At 28.0% G+C, this 22,099-nt stretch overlaps 1 protein-coding gene across 1 annotated transcript; it reads left to right on the plus strand.

The window, feature by feature from the left end:
- The first annotated feature begins 1,020 nt into the window (after positions 1–1,020).
- LOC114119766 (uncharacterized) lies at positions 1,021–10,207 on the plus strand. The gene is made up of 3 exons (XM_027981454.2): positions 1,021–1,200; positions 3,080–3,941; positions 9,462–10,207. Exons 2-3 carry the CDS (start codon positions 3,427–3,429, stop codon positions 9,490–9,492), a joined length of 546 nt encoding a protein of 181 aa, XP_027837255.2. The 5' UTR covers positions 1,021–1,200; positions 3,080–3,426; the 3' UTR covers positions 9,493–10,207.
- The last annotated feature ends 11,892 nt before the right edge of the window (positions 10,208–22,099 follow it).

Consider the following 22,099-nt stretch of genomic DNA (forward strand, 5'->3'; position numbering starts at 1 on the left):
CCTAATGTACAAAAGAGTGATAGTTATTTGCTTACCTTTTTAATGTTTAATTCGTTTAAATTACTCGTTTGTAGCTTTTTGCGCATTAATAAAGTATACTGAACATTTAGTGTTTGATCATTAAATGGACGTTTCGGGGAAAATATTCTAGTAGATGTAAGAATATTTTCATTGAAGAATAAAGAGACGGCACTTTAACTAGATGTAGCGCATATTTTTGGGAAATTAAAATGATCAAACAAAATAATAATATTATGTACATAAAGTGGTATAACGATATTACCTTATTATGATAAATTAAATGATGACCGCGATATCATGTCTTGTCCGCGACAATGAAGTTATTTTTATTTAAAAAAAAAAAATGTATACAATGTATGCGTTTTGTTCAACAAACATAATATTATACGTGAATGTGGTATACACTTGCGGGTTTTTACACATAAGTGCATTAGAGTATATAAAATGCCATCCCTTGTTTCTCTGGCGAGTGACACTTTTGGTAAAAAAAAACGATTTTAAAATTGATATTTTATCGTCGTTGATAGGTATGCTGAACGGCCTATATTATTATATATTGTCATAACGATTGAGCATCGTCGATTCACAATTTATAATATTATATTTATGTATTTTTTCGTCGGTTTTATTAAAACAGTTTATGTAAGCGCGTGATATGCTGCAGTAAGTAACGTGTTGTCAACCGTACGAGTTGGTTCCGGACAGCAACAGGTTTTCGTAACCCTGGATCGTTGACGTTGCCGGTGACCATCATTGTTGCAGGCTCGTTGTAGCGGTCGCGTTTGTTTCTCTCCCAAGTGTATAACATATAATATTATTATAAGAATGACGATCAGCAAATGCGCTGCAAACGGGTTGAATAACTGGTGTGTTTGATAATAATAATAATAATATAGTAAAAAAAAAAAAAAAACCGAGACGGAATGCGGCGGTGGCGGCGGCGAATACTCATCTGCAGTACACTCTGTTGCGCGTCGACGTTGACGTCACAAAATAATATAGTCAAACGAATCAAACCAACGTCGTCCGGTCGAGAGCTACACAGCATTAATTGGCCGAAACCGTTCATTGTGCTTAAACCACATTGTGTATACGATTATAATTTAATAGTGATGTAAAATTGTTACGAGGTGATAAATTTTATGGATAATATTCTCAAAAACGGAGAATACTCGGTAGGTAGGTAATTTTCTCTTTTATAACCACATTTTGATGACTTTATAGGTAATATGTATGAGTTTTCATAAAACTTTTATCGTATGAATTTCCTCGGAAGATATGTGTTTTATTATTGTTGTGTGGGTAAAAGTAAAATGCATACATATATTATAAAATAAGTAAACGACTTTTTAGGGACTATATTATTGTATTGGCGTAATGATATAATACTAACATTTAACAAATTATCTATCCTACATGATATATATTCATGTATATATATATACAGAACAAAATAAATTTTACGTTTTCATTAGATTTTATAGAATTTTTGTGTATAATATGAAAAAACGTGAATGTTAAACTTTAGTATTAATTCATATGTTTAGACAAGGTGGATATATATAATATATATCTATATATCCACCTTGTGTTTAGAATTAGTTACAATAAAAGAATACGTTTATTTTTTAATTTTCTATCAAGCGTAATACATAACATTTATATTGTTGTTAGAAAATCAGAGTATATTTGGTATCGAGTGATGTAGAAATAAAATTGTTATTTCATCAGTCCTAGTGACATAGCCAGAATTTACAAATTGTGGTTTGGGGGAGGTGATTCTCGAGTTATTCATCCTGACTAGGTGGCGGAAAGCCAATATTTATTTATAATTGGCCCTTAAAAAATGTTCCTCTTTATAAAAACAATTATAGGTAGGTACTTCCATCTCATTTTCCCCCAAAGCTCTGTTATTGACGAACCTTATAACGGACTATGTTGATTTGTTCTACGTCGCGTAATGCATTTAGACAAAATGCTTACATGTCCTTAAATGTACTTGCTTAAATCATTTAACCACTTCTTGATTATTACTGTTACTACTATTATTATATTTATTAACTTTTTACTATAACTATTATCATAATATAATATACTAATACATGGGTAATTTTTAATTTTGTGATCCATATAATGTATAAACTAATTTAATTATATCATTATAGAATTAAGTAGAAATATGCACAAAAGTATTTTGTATTTTATTGAAGGGTTTTAAAAACCGTTGAATACAAATAAATAATGGTTATTATAACTCAATTATTACATCACAAAACAGTGGCTCCCAAAGTATGTTTCAGTGTCGCGGAATATTATCTAGTATAAAAATAATTTAAAATGAGAAATCATGCTCTGACTTGGATAAAGACGTCGTGGGAAAACTTACTGTCGGTAAGGGCGCGGTGAGTCGATAAACTTCGGGAACAGACTGACCTTTTTTTATGTGGTTTCTTAACTAAGACGGGAACCTCGATAAAATAACTTTCTTCTAGGTAGTTACTTAATGGAGGTCCATGAAGTAATTTTGGATTTTCTTCAATTGACCTAACAACATTTTTTTTTGTTGAAATAATTTATAGTATTTATTATTTATACTTAATTCAATCAGTATAAAATCAGTATAAACTGTAATTTTAATTTAACTTTTTACTTTTCCTTTAAATTCTTCATAAGCATTACACATTTTTGTTTTAGATTTTGCCTGTTCAAAAGTAGATTAGAAAATATGAATATGGATAATATGATTTTTTTTAAGCTTCAACACTATTGATAACTATAATTCTAGTCGATTAAATTTAATATCACACCGAGATTTTTAATCAAACATTTTTATCCAGTTTGATGTACATGCGCGACATTCGCTTCCCGTATCCACCGCCATCGACTTACCACCTATAGTTAATGATATCTCTGCGCGCGAGCCTGCAGGTCTTTCGGGGTTCATGGTGGTTAAGCTATTTGTATTAAGGGGACCATGCGCCAGAAAAGGTTAAGAACCCGCGTGATTATCTGAAATCGACCAAACACCGTTTGCCAATATTTTTTTGTTGTTATGTAGGTACCTACGCAGATCGCGCCCGACCGTGACCGAGACTTAAACGTCCGCCGCTTCGCCTCGAGTTCGTCTGACTGTGCCGGGGCGATAAACACAAAAATAACAACGACTACAACAACAACAACAACAACAACAAAAACAACACAAACACATAATAATATTATATTATAGTAACCCGTTTGGCGGCGTCGGTGTCGGTAGGTATATCGGCAACCGCAGGAACAGGAGCAGGAGCAACGGTGTCACCGCCGCGGTCCATTGTCTGCGCGCACGTTCATTGTGTCGTCGACCGTCACCGCACAGCGACACGCCGCACATCATCGTCGTCGTCGTCGTCATTTGGCTCGACCATGGACCCAGCGACGGTCGCGCTGATATTGTTGTCGTTCTCGGCGCTCGCCATTGCTGGCACCGGCAAACCGCGCGGCGCGTTCGGTTACCCGGACGACGATCACGTGATCATCACTCAGTACGGGCCGATGCGGTACGAACCGATCACGGCCGACCAGATGAACAGACCGTACGACGCCGACGACGGCGGCGCGAAGACCGCTCCGTCCGGCCGCGGCTACTACAAGGCCGAGGTGATACCGTTGGACATGAACACCTGGAAGCCCGCGGCCGGCGCCGACGGCCACTGGGTCGGCAGATCGGCCGCCGGTGGCCGGGCCGATTCGTTCGACGTGCCGCTCCGGGTCGGATATTCGGTGCGTCCCGCGGCCCGACGACGCCGGCACGATTACCTGTTGATGGGTTATCGGCCGAGACCGCAACAACCGCAGTGGAACCATCGCGATCCGCAGCCGGTCGTCCCGCGGCGACGCGTCGACACCGCCGTCCCGTTGGAGGTACCGATCCGACCGCGGTGAGTATATATTATTACCCATTTATTATAATATAATATTATTAATGTATCACACGCCACTGACAGACTCGAGTTATAGGCATATCAGTCGATAACGTCAATATAATATTATGTAGTTATAATATTGTGTAGTTATAACTCGTGATAACACACTCTGTTAAGAAAATAATATAATAAACTCGTTTAACTTGTTGCCCCGCGAAAAACATTATATCAGTAAATTTTTTCGACGAACGTTAGTTTTAGTGCGTGACGAATATAGCTCGGTAAAAAATTGTAATATACCTACCTGCCGAAAACGAGGTAAAGAAAAATCAATTGATAAAGTATTATTTATCCGTTTGTTATAGTGTTTGATCGCTATTGCAAATATAACGGCGAAATCGTTAAGAAAATAATCCATATAATCGATGTATGATCGAATAACGCGTTTTATCTAATAATATAACTACGATATAATTATAGTTATTGTTCAGTTGCCAAGAAAACTGTAACGATTACAAAAAAAAAAAAAAAAATGTTGTTTAAAGCTCAAATACATATTATTATTATGTTTGTATTATACAACTCTAAAAGTTTATAGATTATAAATTTGAAATGAAAAATATATATATAACTGTGCTAAAAAAGTGAACTTCCGTCTTGACCAAATATGAATATTGTGCGATTTTAAAATTTTTTTTTGTACACATTCATTCCATTAAACTCACACTATAGTTATATTTATATTAATTAAACTAAATGAAGAAATTTAGGAATATATACTCGGTAGGTTATTATTATCTAAAAACGCTTTGTTACAAGTTATATGTATACGCTTTTTTAAATTACCTGGAAAAAGCTAAGTTATTATAACTGTTACTTAAATTAGTTTAGTCGTAAAATTAATTAGAAAGTTGCCCAACAACTATTTTCAAAGTTAAAAAAAAGGGTTTTAGGGCCGTCAATGGTGTTGATGTATATAACTTTAACTCGGTCGTGTCAAAAAATAAATAATAGATATTATAAAAAATAATCCTGATAAAATATTAGTTATACGCAATAATTCGTATAAAAAACGTCGCCTTATTGATACATTTCAATATTTTCAAATCATTCACTCGAATGAATTGTGCTGCGAGTATTGTCAGAAAATTTCAAAAACACAATCAAATCCGAACCACAGGAGGTCAAGACTGTTTTTTGAATTCATCATCATTATTGCTTTCAAATGTAGATATTATGAAGACAAATGACCGTCGCGTAATGTCCGTCAAACTAATTCCTGTGTTCAAGTTTATTTTATACACGTAGGTACGTACATATTACATAACCTAGGTATACGCTATTACAATACACTTCGGGGAGCCCTTCTGATTTTCCGTGTGCGTAATAATAGATAATAGGTACTTATGGGTACAATATATTGTATTTCGATGTCCAAGTTTGTTTTCGTAAGATTCGGTGTATATAAAATACATAAAAACGTGCAGTGAACGCCATCGTATTGTTATGAACCGCCGCCGTTTGGTTGATCGATAAAAAAATAAAAATAAATAAAAAACAAAAAAAAAACTAAGATACACGGACTTGGCCGGCTGATCTGGTTCGACCCTCTTGCGTTTAATGTATTATAAATTAGTATATTATTTTATGTAATATATTATGTGCACATAAAAGTTCCAATAACCTTTAATGCTATTGCAAGTCGGTCTATATAAATGCACGGCGCGGTTTAGAGCATAAGAGAAAACTGGGTTTTGTATTATTCAACTTTATGGATATTTTAAACGATTTTATGCTACCCTTGACTTACTCCTCCCACGTTATCGGACTTACCGTTGCGGTGTGCGTTTGCTAATAGTTTTCCCCGGAAACGAACAAAATATGACGATGATGGCGATGGCATGGTGAAACGATTGGAATAATTATTTCTAATGGAATACTATTATAATAATAATATAACCTCATGCATACCAAACAAGCTGTTTAAAATCTTCTTATTTTAAATAATTGGTATACGTACGGTGGTTAATGGATTCTGCAGCGTTGTTTAGATTAAAAACCTGTACATGAGTAATGAGTATAGGTATTTATTACGTTTCATTTTTTTTTTGTATCCGTTAAGAATATTTTGATATTATATTTACAATTTCTGCAATGAAAACATAACTATTAATTTATAATAGTACAATAATATAGTTTACCGTCTGATCTCATGTATAATTAATAATTGTACGTCTACCTGCAATGATAGAAAATGAAAAACGTCGAAATGTTTTTGTACTTGCAATAAATTGTTTTATTTACTCAGTTTGATTCGTTCATATAATAATATAATTAATAAAAAATGGTGTTTCAATAAGAAAAATTTAAATCGTCAAAACGTATTAACGACCGTTTACGCGAAAATGATTACAAATCACAGGGTTCATTGTGTACTGAAATTAATTAATCCGCTTTTGAACGAACAATTTTGAGGAAAAAAAACCTTACAAAACGATTACCTATTGTCTTGTTTTTCGTTGTATCAAAGTATGGTGTCGAGGGGCGGGAATCTCAAAATTCCATTAATAATACATTTCACGACCGAAAGCTTTGTTTTGTAATACCACACCAACCTGCGGGAATTCGCAAAAATGGGCAAAATGATTCATCTATTTAGTCAAGTTTGGGCTTTAAATGTGTTAGTAAAGGTTGGTATAATGGTACAGTACTTAAATTAAGACACAAATTATAGTGAGCGAGATAAAGGTATACGACCACGGTTGTTGAATCAGTGATTTCTCATCAATTTTAAACTAAACGACACGAAACACAAAGGTCAACGTATTTAAATGTATACATAAATATAATATAGTATTATATTATATTACTTATATTGTTATTAGTTAATAATAATTAATCTATTCAGGCGGAAATTGTTTTTAATAAGTGATTTTTAGGCATTATATTACATTTTAGTGAGAGTTATTAAAACGGCAGACATCTTGAATGCTACAATAAATTTGGGTGGTATATGTTTAAAATTAGATTTAGGATTTATACGATCTAAAAAACCATGAAATATGTTCAAAACAAATGCATTAAAAAATGTCGTGTTATGCATTTGTTAAATTGTTAAACAAGAAAATTAAATTATGCGTTTGTGATAAAAAAAAAAATGCAGGCTATTATAGATATATCATTATATTAAATACGATCGTAATAGTTGATACACGATAAATAAAAAACAAAATAAAACCTTACATTTTCGATTACAAAAAATTAAACATAGAACTTATAATAACAATAATGATAATAATAAAAAATAAATAAATTGATACATTAGGAAATTTTATAAAAAAACTGAATAATATGACTTACACATTTTAAAAAACAATAAAATATGCAGTAATCTTTAAAATATGTAAAAATAGTATATATTTAATCTCCAGTAAGTGAAACGGATTTTTATACCACTTAGTTTTATTTTGAATTCACAAAAAATATGCGAAATGCTACAACATCCTACCCTATTTATTATATTTATTCACCCAGGAAACGAGGATGTCAAATGAATCAGAATCTAAATTACAGTTTTCTCGATTTTCTCTTTTTTTTATTCATAATATTTTCGAATGAATCACATTAAGTGCCGTGCTTTTTTAGGCTATCCATATTAAAATTTAATTTATATTTTATGCTATAGATATTTTGTGCTCTATTTGTCATTGTAAGTCTTACGTCTCGTGCGTTATTGAAAATCTAACTAATATTTAAACATTAATAATTATTTTAGTTCTTCCGATAGATAAATTTGAATAATTACTTACCGCGTTTAATTGTTTTTACAACATATTTTCTGCCATTGATTAATGTCTTTGACCAATTATTGGAGTATAATATAATACAAGACTATAATGATGTTGATTAACATAATAAGTTTTTTTTTGTATGTAATAATGAGGCCTATATAATAATAGTATTATGAACAAATGTTTAGGTACTGTTGCATAATAATTTCCATTTACAATCACTGACATACAATTTTTAGTCTTGATTTGAGTATAAATTGTTCGTTTCAAAGTGTACCTATTAAAATATTTTTACAATATTTTGAGATTGAGTCATAGATTTTCACTATTATATTATAGTGTTATCAATAGATATTGTTACATCGATGACAATCGTAGATATTACGCTATATTTTCAGTTACGTGCACACTGCGCTACTTTTACATTGCAATCGTAATATAATATAATATATTACTCTTGTAATAATAGCTTTATAAGCGTACAATGATTTACATCCAGACTTAATTATATTTTTATTGCAAAACGTTCATTTATCAACTGTATGCTCGATTTAAAATCTTTATAAAAATGACGTTCAAAACTTTTGTAGCAGTCGTTTTGATTAGAAAATTGTTGGCGTAAAAAGATAAAAATATTGAAGTAAAAGATTTCATAAAGTTCATCTAATTATTATGTATATGAAATGGAAGTACTTATCTATGTTTATTTTTAGCTACAATTGATACAATATATTATGTACTGAGAATATTTCAGGGACGCTTTTACCTACTACCTCCGCAATATTATACGATCATGTTTATTAATTATTAATCAGACTTATTTTAATCTAATTCGAAACGTATCGCTTCGCCGGAGGATACCATAATATGTTCTAGAATGTCTGCACACGATATGATAATATATAATGTCGATTGGTTTTATTCCGTCGCAGTGCGTTTGCCTACGGTCTTTGAGAGTGTGCATACACGATTATACACAAGCGTTTACCGAAATGAATATGATTTTTAAAATTATTATCATTTTATTGTTTACTCGAAATTAATATTAATATGTTAAATATTCAATGTAAATTCATATTAACTATGTTTTCTATGCGTATATTATACGCATGCATAGTTAGATACTATACACAAACTCGATAAGTAGATATTGCATGCCGTTTTAGATTTACTGAAAACACGGTACCTACTAAACCATATTATATTATTCTGAGCAGCGAGTTGTTTTGATTTACCACTAAATTAAATTTAGTATAAAATAATATTATTATGCGCAAAAAATAATATATTACGAGGAGAAAAATGTAAAATATATGCCTTATGGAGTGTATAGACTATTTTTTACTAATTATTAATGCCGTTAGATCGACGTTTACTTTATTACGGTTATAATGAAATAGTGCCTAATCTACAGTTATTTCAATTCATTAAATAAAATGTTGACCATAATAATATTATTGTTATCTATTAATTAATATGCTGATATGTGTTTATGTTTCATTTTAAAGCATTTTTCTCAATATTTGGTACACAATAGTACCAAATGCTGATTTTTTACTCGATATTTTAAATAACTAATATTAATAATTGATATGTATATTATATAGTTTCTATTTACATGTGGTACTATAGTTTTGAATATCAGTAGAATGTATTCATGTTATTTTTACACGTATTATTATTATTTATCATATCTAATAATCATTAATTAATCTTTCACTAATTTGAATATTTTCATGTTTAGGTTTTTTGAAGGAAGGGCACAGTTTGCCTGAAGCCTGATACAATGAACCAATAACGAACTATGAGCACTGTGTGTGGACATAAGATTTAAAATCATGTATGTGTATATGTGTTAATTCTACGCTGATAAAACTCTTTACTTATTACTCGTTATGTATACCGACGAAGTAAATATTATATGTGGTACATTATTTTAATATTGTGATTTTATGTCGATGTTCTGATTTTTATATTTTATGTGTTACTCTATAATAAATCGTAATACAAAAATGGAATACGTCTTACGCTTAACAATACAAATAAAATAAACGATTCCTCCCAAAACATAATAATATGTTACAATAATAGTAATAGTTAAAATTAATGATAATTATTATTATGCTAATTGCTTCTAAAAAATAACTCTGTTATACGTTTAAGTATATTATGTTTTATTGTTGAAATAGTAATAATGATAATATTATGATGATATTATGTTGATGTCAGCAGGAGTGATCTAAATTATTTTAAATTTAAGCTATGTTATTGTCGTTATCAGCGTACTTACCTATAGAACTATGTCATAAAAAACAATGTATTAAACTACTTTAATAGGCAATAAACAACTAATAACTAAAATACACTTTTCTCGACCTAGATATTAATTAAAAAATGATTTATTTTATTTAGTAAAAACTAGTTTTGGTAATTAATTTATTACGTATCCGTGTGTGAATATTTTTGTACGTAATATATTTTGTACTTATATGTTGTGGTTATTCATTTATTTATTATTATTGTTTTTCAATGATATAATTTATATACAAAGATAAAAGTAGTAAATTGTAGTTGTGATATCTACATTGCGTTTGTTCGATTATTGATATATGCATACACTTGTTGTGTTCGAAATATCATTTAAATGGTGATTCAATTATAGAATAATGATTACCTATTGTACTATATATTATGTTATTTATTTTTAGTGCATCAGTAGGATAACATTCTTATTTAAATAAATGTATGGTTTATTATACTATTTTATTTACTAGAAAGAGACGTTAAAAATAAAATTTTATTATTAGAATTTAGAGTGCATGAATAAACTTATTAAATTGTTCTAGTTTTATCTTATATATTGATGAAAAATGAAAATAACAAAACGTTTCATTCAGAACGAGACATTGTTATAGCTATAATAATTGCGATCGATCAGAAAACTGCTTTAGCTTTTTTACGTAATTCTAATGGTTTATGTACATAAACAAGAACGATTTATCAATAAATCGATTTAATAGCGACGATTTATGAAAAGATATAATGCGACGTAGTCTAAAATCTTAGATTCGAATGTTATTGTCCGGTCGTTTGCGTTCTCACAATAGTCACGGAAACACAAAAGTTTTCTAGTGTTATATGATAGAACTCTAAACATATCAACCGTAGTCACCTTGTAGCTCTCTTTTTTTCGATGGAATAAAGGTAAGCGCTTACATTAATATATTATTATTTTTATAATATTATTGTTATAAAAAGTGGATTGGCAATTGGCGGCTCACATATTATATTTTTTACTTGGCTGATGTTACATTTGAAAATTACTTTATACAATATTATAAAAACTATAGTTATGTATATCTACCATAATAATAATATAATTTTATTCGTATATATATATATGTTTATACGTACGATATTTAATGATAAGTTTGTTTTTGCTCAAAAAATATAACATATTGTAGTAAAAGTATTTTATGTATGTTTTATTTTATTTTTCATTTTTTTTTTTTTTTATAAATTAACGCCAATCGGTTTTTACAAACCTATAGAAACATAATAAAATTAGATAACGAAATAGTTACGAGATAAGTCTTAAAGTAAACATATAAGAACGATACAACAGTACTAACAGTTAGATAAATATCTTATGTACGAATTTGTCATAAAGTATACGTATCGTATATACTCGCGTATCATTCTATGAAAAGGTACGTTGACTGGAAAGTTAGATCGACTTGTTCGTGTGTAAAAAGTGCCCAAATTTAGTGGGAACGCGGATGCTGAGTTTCTCTAATGAACGAAGAGCGTCTATTTATATATACAATAATAGTGTATTCAGCTAAAATTTTGATCTAAAATGGCGATGAACTATTGGCTTCGTTTTGTGTTTATTTATTGTTTTTGTTGTCGGGTGCTGCCAAATTTCTAATCAACATAATTTTTTGATACACGAATAAAAATGACCAAAAAGCTTCCGTTCTTGTAAAATATTTAGTAAACAAAATACTTATTATTAGAACTATAAATTAAATATGTACGACTAAGTTTGTTAAATCTTATTACAAAAAATTAGTACGGCTAGGATTCATATGCAATAAAAAAATGTAAAATATGCAAAAAACATGCAATTAATATTATATATGTCAAAAATGTATGAAAAAAAGTATAATATCATATTTTAAAATTAATAAAATATTATTTTTAACTATTAACGCTATTCAAATGTATTACATGAAAAAATTATATGGTGTTTTAAATTTTCAAAACTGAACGATCTCCTGTTATAGATCTTAATATGTTTTTATATTTACTAAAACTCAGTTCGACATCACATGATGCAATAACGTCTAATAACAAAATATACTATAAATCATGTATTTTTCGAGTTTTTATAGTCGAAAAATGCAATAATATGCATTTTGTCCAAAATATACAAAATAAAAACATCACCATTTACATTTTTATTGGGTGTTTCGTGGACCAATAATCAAAAGTTGCAAAAAAAAAAACATACTGTTGCATATAAATCCTAGCCCTAGTTATTAGTTTTCTATCCGTGATATAGTATCACATTTACCTATTATAATTTTAATATTATATAAACAATAAATTATTTCGTTCGGACACGACATATATTTTATCACAACATTATTGTCAATACATTCATTTAAAAAGAAATGTTTATGCAATTAAATTGATAATAATTTAATTAAATATTATTTCGAATTTGTTCTGTGAATATAATTTGATCATTTATTGTGTTTTATTCTACATTTACTAATATATTATGTTGTTAATAAAAAATTAAAATATCTTTCTGTAGGGTAATTTAACCAAAATTACAGCTTATAATTTTATATGAGTTATTTCAATACAGAAAATAATTGTGATTAAAAAATTGTTGTTGTTTTTATATTTTAAAAGAACAAATAATACTCTATTTAATTGTCTATTATAATTTATTATACTGTTGATGAGTAGAAGTGACGTCGATAGTTTGAGCTAAAAAATAATTAACACAATGCGGCGTTGAAAATATAAACGTTGAAAAAGATCGTAAAAATAATAATCATGCTTAAAAAAAAAAAAAACAAGACAGCAACGGGAGTCGATGACAATAGCGAGGTTTTAGACTTTGTACGATAGAGCGGAACCGTGATTGTTGAATCGTCTTCATGCACACGGTTCGCGGCTTCGGATCGTTCGGTTTATTAGAGCATTAATTTTGCCATCAAAATCATTTACTTGGGCCATTTCACTTCTGCTACAGTAGACGGGTGGCGCTGAAGACGCGTTTCCAAGGTTTTTCTTATGAGAAGTCGGATGAAAAACCAACCGCCTTAGTTCAAGTACCATGACAAACTTGCATCAGTCGTGTCGAAAAAATTGGAAATTATTAAATTTTGTTTTTACTAAGTAGACTCTAATCTGTGTGAAGTAGGTTATAGAGTGCCAGTAATCATAGTACTTAAAAGTTTAACATCATAAAACAACATACAATTTTTCTTATCTAACCTCTCAGGTGTTAAACTAAAAAAAAATTTTACCATTTAATTATATACGTTGTGTGTATCTTATACTCATATATTATTTGGAAATCACATTGAGATATACGAACATATGTGCCTATATAATTAATGTTTCAATTAATTTAAAATTTCTATGGGCCTAGAGCTCGAATAAGTCTTAAATTATTATTATTGAATAAGTTGTCTTAATAACACATTATTAGGTAGGTATTAGGTATTAAGATAATATGGGTTGTTTATTTAATAACAAGGGATTTGGCTGTATAAAATATTATGATTCATGCAGATTTGAAATACGCTTAGTTAATTTATTAGGTAAGATTTTCAATTACAAATGATAATAATAATTAATTAGAAGACTTACTGCAGTGCTTAGTTCTATGAAGATTATAATATGAATTATATTATTTGTAAAATTACGATGTCAGTGTTCATAAATGATATTTTCAAATTTATCAAAATAAGTAATGGTTAGGTAGGTATAATAAAATATATGTTTATGAAAATCATCTCGATAATTTGTGTTAACAATTTGAATAAAAACTTTAAATAAACACTCATTGACGTATTTAGGGGAAGCCTAGGGGGCTTGGGCCGCGGGTGGTAAATTTTGGAGAGCATTTTGATATAATACGGTACATAGGTCATTTGGGTGCAGATAACCGGGGGCGCAAAATTCCTAAATACGTCTCTGTAAACACTAAACAGTATACGCCATCATACTTGATTTTAAAACTATTATAATTAGGAATTAGGATTTGCATATTAATAATACATAATATATTATAATATTTTTTTAAATACACTCAAATAGATTAAATTATGGTTCCTACTATAGTTGTGTACTTAATAGTTTATTTATATTCATATAGACTACTGCAGTTTTCTATATAAATTATATTATAGTATAGAAATAGTAAATATTATAAAACCATTAAATCTGTTGGCTGAAATGATTATTAGTGTTTTTATTTATTAGTAAAGTACTATTATAGTTTAGTAAATCAAAATTAATACATATTATGAGTATTAATCATGTTTATTTAAACAAATTGTTTTTAAGAGAATCAATAAAGTCGTATACAGGATAGTAAGCTACACAGTCCATATGTCTACATTATGGCTCAGGCTCAAGTCTACTAGTAAACACACACGCAGACACACACACACACACACACACACACACACACACACACACACACACACACACACACACACACACACACACACACACACACACACACACACACACACACACACACACACACACACACACACACACACACACACACACACACACACACACACACACACACACACACACACACACACACACACACACACGCACATATGTAAATGCACTAAATATGTCATAGTAAAATAAATATAATTTATTAATACTTATAATATTTTTTTAAAGAAAATATTATGATTACTTTTTTATAAAAATATCAGAGTGTTTTTTTACTAATTCCTCTAAATTAACATGTATCAACATCGTTATTTTTTTTTATATTCATAATATTTAATTTTATGATTGTGAAAATTTTTTTATAGACCTTTTAAAAAATGAACGTTTTTAAAAGTAAACTTTTAATTTGTACACTAAAAAATTTTCGAGTTTAGTATAATATTATAATATGTTAATACACTGAAGAGAAACATATTATACATAGTTAACAATAAAACAAGGTATTTAATATTTGATTATACTAAAGCCAAGTTTAGAATTAACCACATTGTTTGAAAATGATTAAACCGATAAGCTAAATTTTAATAATAGGTATATTTTTAAAGTGTTGAAAGTTTAATGTGCGCGTATTCAAATTATTCTATCATAAAATTATAATCGTTAGTTTTTATTAGTATTTGATAATATGTTTTGCTGTTATTTAGTAGATACCGTCGATTCAATTATAACTATGATCACATTAGTACAACATATTGTTAGTTTAAAATCATTTATAATCATATATTTAATTCGAAATAGTTTTACACATTTGGCTTCTTCGTCTTAACGATTAATAAGGTATTATATTTATTTATGCACATATTATCCTTTTTAATCTAATTATACACCGTCGATTAAATAAAGTTGTTAGTTAAGCAATGAAGTGTTTAGTTGAGATTATTATTGTACGTTATTTAGCCAAGTAATAATTTGAGTTGTTTTATCGTAGCTTGTAAATGCGCCTTTAAATAATTTAAGTGATTTTCAGTATTCGCTTGTTACAAGCTTATAAATTGAGAGATATCTTGTCAAGTGCCAATTACATTTTTAAAAGCAGGAAACTTTCCGATATAGTAAGTTTGACAGTATATTATGTCTTATTAAAATAAGTGAAATTAAACAATAATTCGCTTTTTTATTGCGTCATTAAACTTTGCTGATTATAACTAAATTTCACTAAATAAAACCAAGTATGATATCTAAAACTTTTTCATAAAAGTAATTCTTTAAAATTAATTGTCAGACCGTAGTTCGGTAAAACAAAAAAAAAAAAAAAAAAAAAAGTGGAAATTGTTGCTATTTTCGGCATTTATTTTATTATGTTTAACGAGGTTTAACTATATTCAGCTAAATGGGCTATAGTCTTTGATAAAACTCGGCCAAACAGAAATTACTAACCGACCATATCTTGTTATTAAGCATTAGGTTTAATTTAGTGTGCACAGACTCTAAATTTATGATGTAATTTAAATAAATAAAATAAAAAATATACATACACTATAAAGGCATACCTATCTATTTAATGTTTGACATCACTTATCAGTAATTGTTTTTGAATAATGGGTTGTTTTAAAAATAAACACAGTTTTCATTAGTATTGGTAACGGGACATTAAATTTACAAAAAATATTAAATGCAAAGGCCTACTACTGGACCACGATGAAAACCCGCACATCCAAAATCGTTATCATTATCATAAACACTTTAACTTTATAACGTTAAGATATTGAACCAATGTTTCCACCATTAGATCTTTTCAGCGCTTCATTTGTGCATCGACACGGGGTGCCTCGGGTCGTTATTCTACTTATTCCTTTAGATATTTCATAGCGATACACACCCATTGAGTTTGTTAAACGATCGAATTGTATCATCGTATCAATTTCACGAACCCGGTAATCTACAACTCGTTTTAATAGCTTTCTAAAACACATTTAAACCGTTTCAAGTGTTGATATAATATATCGGTATGCCAATATTGCGCAAGCCACAGATATATACGAGGTGCCTGTATTTATTATACTAAACAGCCTTTGACGTTCTTAAATGTACCCCTCAGTCCATATCGCACTCTGTAGGGTCACTGTAGGTATTATAGACGTATAGTAGTCGTACAGATAGACAATAAGCCGCGTGCGGTGCGTATTTGCTTAGTGCGAAACATTCCTCGGTTTCGATTCTCATAGCATATGGGTCTATTGATTCTCCGGTATGCCGTGACTGCATTGATTTATAAAACACAAATACCTATAAACCTAAGATATACTCTTTGAAATGCTCTATTTCTTTCGAAAAATATTGTGATTGATATTGCACTTGGGTTATAGTTAAATAAGTACTCGAGTACTCGAATACCTAGGTTTTTAGATGATTCTTCGGCTGTTGTTTATTAATGACAAAAAAAAAAACCAAGCCACTATCTCTCCTACAAGTATGGGAGAGAACGTTTTGCTCAAATAATTTACCTTCCGAGTACCTCTGGAAATGAATATATTATTAGCTTATTAATCATCATTATTTATTCCCGTTTTGAGTTTTAAATTTAATAGGCATTTCTTGACATTTTTTAAAGTCTTAAAAAGGTAATTGAGCAAGTTAGAAAATATCCATTAACAATAGGTTTTCTTCTGTAAGAATTTGATTTCAATTCAATGTATAGAGTGATTATTTTAACAGTACACTCTTATTATTATCTCGGCCAATGTTTTTAAATATTCATATGTTTTAACATAAATTTAATTCATTACAAAAAAAAAAAATATATATATATATAAATATTATAATTTTTATCCATGTTATTTATAAGTACCTATTTTATTTTTTTAAATAATTGAGTATTAGTATAGTATTCTAAAACAAGATATTTTTCTGAGAACTTTGAAGTATACGAGTACAAGTAAATTTTCAAACAATTAGTAATTTATAAACTATGAATATTTAAAGTTTAGCTAGGTGGAGTAGATTAAAAACTAATATACTAGTAATTTATGCTGAAATATCCATTCAGTTCACCGCAACATTAGTAAGTACTTTTCGATATAACGAATGTTTTTTTTTTTTTTTTTAACTTTTTTAAAAGAATCACCCGACAGTGTAATGTTTTTATTATCAGAGAAAAATTGGTTTAATTACTATACATTTGTTTTATGTTTATAAATAAATATGAATGTTTTTGTATTGAATAGAACGCGACTCAATGATTTTAAAAGTGGTTTCTACTTAAGATACATATAATTATATAGACATAAATATTAAGTAAATACATATAATTTGTAACGAAATGTGTATTTTAAAAATACACTTTTATAACTGAGCTATATAACAATAAATGAAATTATTTTTGTGATAAAAAAAAATACAAGTACTTATTTTAGGCATAAATTCACATAATATATAAAAAATTTAATCTTAATTCCTGCATTCGCATACAATTATAAAAAATCCTTTTGTTAACATACAAATATATTCAAAGAATATTTATAACATACTTTAATTTCATTTAATTAATTCATTCATATTTTTATTCCATTAAAATAAACAATAATTATTTATGTATATTTATGACATTTAAAAAAAAATTAACTAATACTATTTAGGTGGTGATTAAAAAATAAAATTGAATTTAAGCTGGATGATACTATGAGTTTTGTTGGTTGCCGAAAATATTCATCCCGAATGACTATGCAATCAGAAAAACCGACCACACTGTTAATAATATAATAATAATTGTTGAAACGTCGCCAAAACTAATATAGGTATTTTATACAATTTCTAGAATATTTAGAATATTTTCAAGAAAATAATATCATCGTAACTGTTTTTTATTTATCAGTATATTTGATGAGTATAATATAATAATCTTTTATGTATAATTGCTGTTTAGTTGATGTTTTATGTAAAGATTAGCATATATTTTATAGTATACGCAACTGTATAAGTTGTAATGCAAAGTATAATTTTTTTTTATTTCACATATTTAATTCACATATCTATTATTTATTTATTTATTTACTATTACGAAAAGGAACGGGCACAATACAAATTTAAATATTAATCTTAAAGCTAAATATCTACAGTATATTATAGTATAAATTATAAAAACATCAATATAGAGATAACAATTTCATAAACGGAGACTGGTGTAGTTCAACGACAGATCTTCTTATTCTTATTATTTTGTTTTTAAAAAATAGTACTGTTTCGCAAATAAACCACAGAATAAAAACAAATAAGAAAGGGGAAGACATTACATGAGTTAAAAACTTAGATTTTAAAATTACGTTTGTTTAATAGGACAGATGAGTCAATTCGACTATCATTGAGTTTTGACAAAACTGATAGGTTTGTTTGAACTCGTCTGTCAACCAGCATGGTCAGGCCCAGGTGGCAAAGTACTGGGTTATAATTATATAGTAAATAATCAATCGATAACACGAAAGATGCATACTTCAGAAACTTGCGTTGGACCCGTTCTAGTTGTTAGCTGTTTCTCATGGTTGTTAGGCACCAAATTACAGCTTTGTACTCAAGTATAGAACGCACAAACGAATAAAAAAGAACTTTTAGGTAACTAGACAGTTTGAAATCCATAGAAATTCTAAATTAGATACCTAAGTATTTTCATAGATTTACAAGACATATTGTCTAAGTGAACGTTAAAAATAAAACAGCGATTTATTATACCAGTAGTAGATATACAATTGTACAAGAATAAATTATCATGAATTTATATATTTTTTTTCGTGATACGAAATTAAATATATATATTTCAAATTAGTAGAGTAAAATCCAACATGATAAAAAATAGTAAGATATTTAGTGATTGTAAAGTGTTGTAATTTGTATATATTGAATTAATATCATATAAAAAATCAACACTTGTTTGCGTTACTGAGAGTTTTGTGTTTAAATAATCATTTTGTGTACATAATATACATTAAGATTATAAATATATTTTTAACTGTTGATATTTATGGTATTAATACTGTCTATATCTTTATGATTGTGCCTATTTTTAAACATAATATTGTACTTAACATTCCGTTACCTGATTTTGTTTTTAAGTAAAGAAAAGGTTATATTTAAGTTTAAAAAAATGTTATTGATGTGTTTCAACGACGATACTAACTGTATACAAATATATTTGTAATAAAAAACGGTTTAAAGGTATATAAAGTTTTGTTTGAGTATATTATTATTATATAGGGATAATTTAATAAATAATAAATTTAGTCTGAGGTCATGATAAAATGAAGATATTTTTCTGATTAAATAAAAACTGTTTACTTTAAGTACTCTAAATTTAGAAATATATAATTGAGTTTACTTTATTATTTAAAGTTCATTGAGAATAAATTATACACTACGCAATTCGTAGTATTTCGAGTATACGCTTTTAACGTCACGATTAATCGCTAAAAATTAAACACGCAGTTTTATTTGGGTTGTATTCACATACGTAAAAGAGACGCTCGTTCGGCCGAAGCACTGTGCTTTTCTAAAATAAAATATAATTATATAAAACTGATAAATTACACAGAAAAACGGGAATTTGTATGCAAAACATGCGGTTTTTTGGTATAAATTTAAAACTATAACTATAGATGGTACTTGTAATATTCGCCAATAATTTTATTGACGATACCTATATAATATTAAATTTTCAAAATATTTTTACTTTTTTTGAACTATTTATGCACATGAGAAATTTTCAATTAAATTTAATTTTTTTACTTATTATCGATAAATAATTTTTGACTCGATTGAAAATCTTGAAAGTTTAATACAAAATTCTCTTAGTTGTTATTAGTGTAATTAAAAAAATACTTGGACGTAAATCCATAATAATTTTTAAAGAGTGTCTTAAGTAACAATTTTAACGAAATTCGACGCATCTGAGTTTAAGATGTTGACGAAATTGATATTCACACATAAAATAATCCTTATTATATGGTTTTCTTATTTAACTTTAAATTGTTAGCCAATGATGATTACATTTATCACATAAAAATATCAGGGATACATAAATTATTTTTACATTATTTAAAGTTAAAATGCTGGTAAAATTGGTCAAAATTGAGAATACTTGAAATTTATTTTGTACTTGAAATTAATAAAAATTTTAATATTTTTATAGCTAAGACTTAAACATTTAGTAAAAGATTATTTCTAAATATTTCATACTAAAACCAAAAACTCTAAAACATATTTATAATTTAACTCATTCATTACAACAGTGACCTACTCGACACCTACAATACATCTGAGCGGTACTTGGTTGCCCAGCTTTTTTTATTTCTGTTATAACGATTTATAAAGAACCTTGTATTACATTTTAACAGATTTTACTAAAAACAAAAAACTTATGCATAAATTAAATTAAAAAACAACTAAAAAAGTCAACATTTTAAAATATCTAAAAGTAGTATTAAAAGAGCCAATGTATTTTTAAAAATACATTATGTCTACAAAATGATGATTTAGTGAAGAATTCAAGCCCTTAAAAAGTTATTCATTTTTGAATAATATGTATAAAAAACAAACAAAATCGAGTTTAATATATTATTTTAGTAATTAAAAGTTATTTTTTAATAATTATATATTGTAATAATATAACTATATATATATATAGTATATATACAATACACATATTAAACTTAATGGGTGTATATAAATAAAAAGTAATGTAGAATTGAGTAACAATGAAATATTTAAAGAACAGGAAGAAGAGACTAAACTACTAAAGACATGTGTTTAACTGTAAGAAAAAAAATTACAACACGAGAAATTATGAATGACACCGGTGCAAAGAATCAAAAGAAAAAAATATTAAAGACTCTCGCATCAAATTTTGGATTCTCATTACTAAAAATACTAGAAAACCATCAATCTATAACCCGAAGATACAGAAAAGAATTTGTCGTTATTCCCTCAAATTAAGACCTAAAATTAATGGTGTATATTGAGTTTTTAAATACTATTCAACTAGTTAAACACCCAAAAATATTATATTCTAAATGTATTAAGTTCCTCATGTTACTCAATTCATTTGCTAGAATTATCAATTTAATTATAAAATGTACCGAGACAATAGATATTAAAAACCGTATCGTTATTATTTTAAAATAAATTGTCTCCCTAAAATAAGATGTTGTTTTGAACATTTTCCTCATAATACCTAGACAAGACTTCACTTGTGCTATGACATATACTTCCTATATTAAGTTATAGGATGTGTAATTGAAGCTTTTTACATTGATTATTTTTATAATAATTTATTGTTTCAATAAAGTTGATGTATATTAATAATTTGAATTTTTTTTTCTTGATAAGTATATAATTTCACAAATAGAGCATTTTATAACTAATACATACAATTTCAAAGTTGAATTAATATTCATGATTTACATATTATATGGAAACTGTTATGTCAGTGATAATATTGTTTTTACCACATTTAAAAGAGAAAATTGAACAATTTTCAAATATATTACGTAGCATAAGAACTTAAAAGTTATTTTAATTTTACTGTTGACAGAGAAACTTATTAGACATTATAAAATGAGAACTATACCAATAAATCATAATGAAGAAATTTAAAAATGTACACAAAAGTCAAAA

Source organism: Aphis gossypii, chromosome 1 (assembly GCF_020184175.1).
Source record: "Aphis gossypii isolate Hap1 chromosome 1, ASM2018417v2, whole genome shotgun sequence".
In the NCBI taxonomy this organism is placed as follows: Eukaryota; Metazoa; Arthropoda; class Insecta; order Hemiptera; family Aphididae; genus Aphis; species Aphis gossypii.

What these genes read in the sequence shown, in the direction of transcription:
- LOC114119766 (XM_027981454.2), top strand. Translation starts at nt 3,427, where the DNA reads ATGGACCCAGCGACGGTCGCGCTGATATTGTTGTCGTTCTCGGCGCTC. An exon ending in GAGGTACCGATCCGACCGCG is followed by an intron (nt 3,942 to 9,461) that starts GTGAGTATATAT and finishes TTTCATGTTTAG; the next exon opens with GTTTTTTGAAGGAAGGGCAC.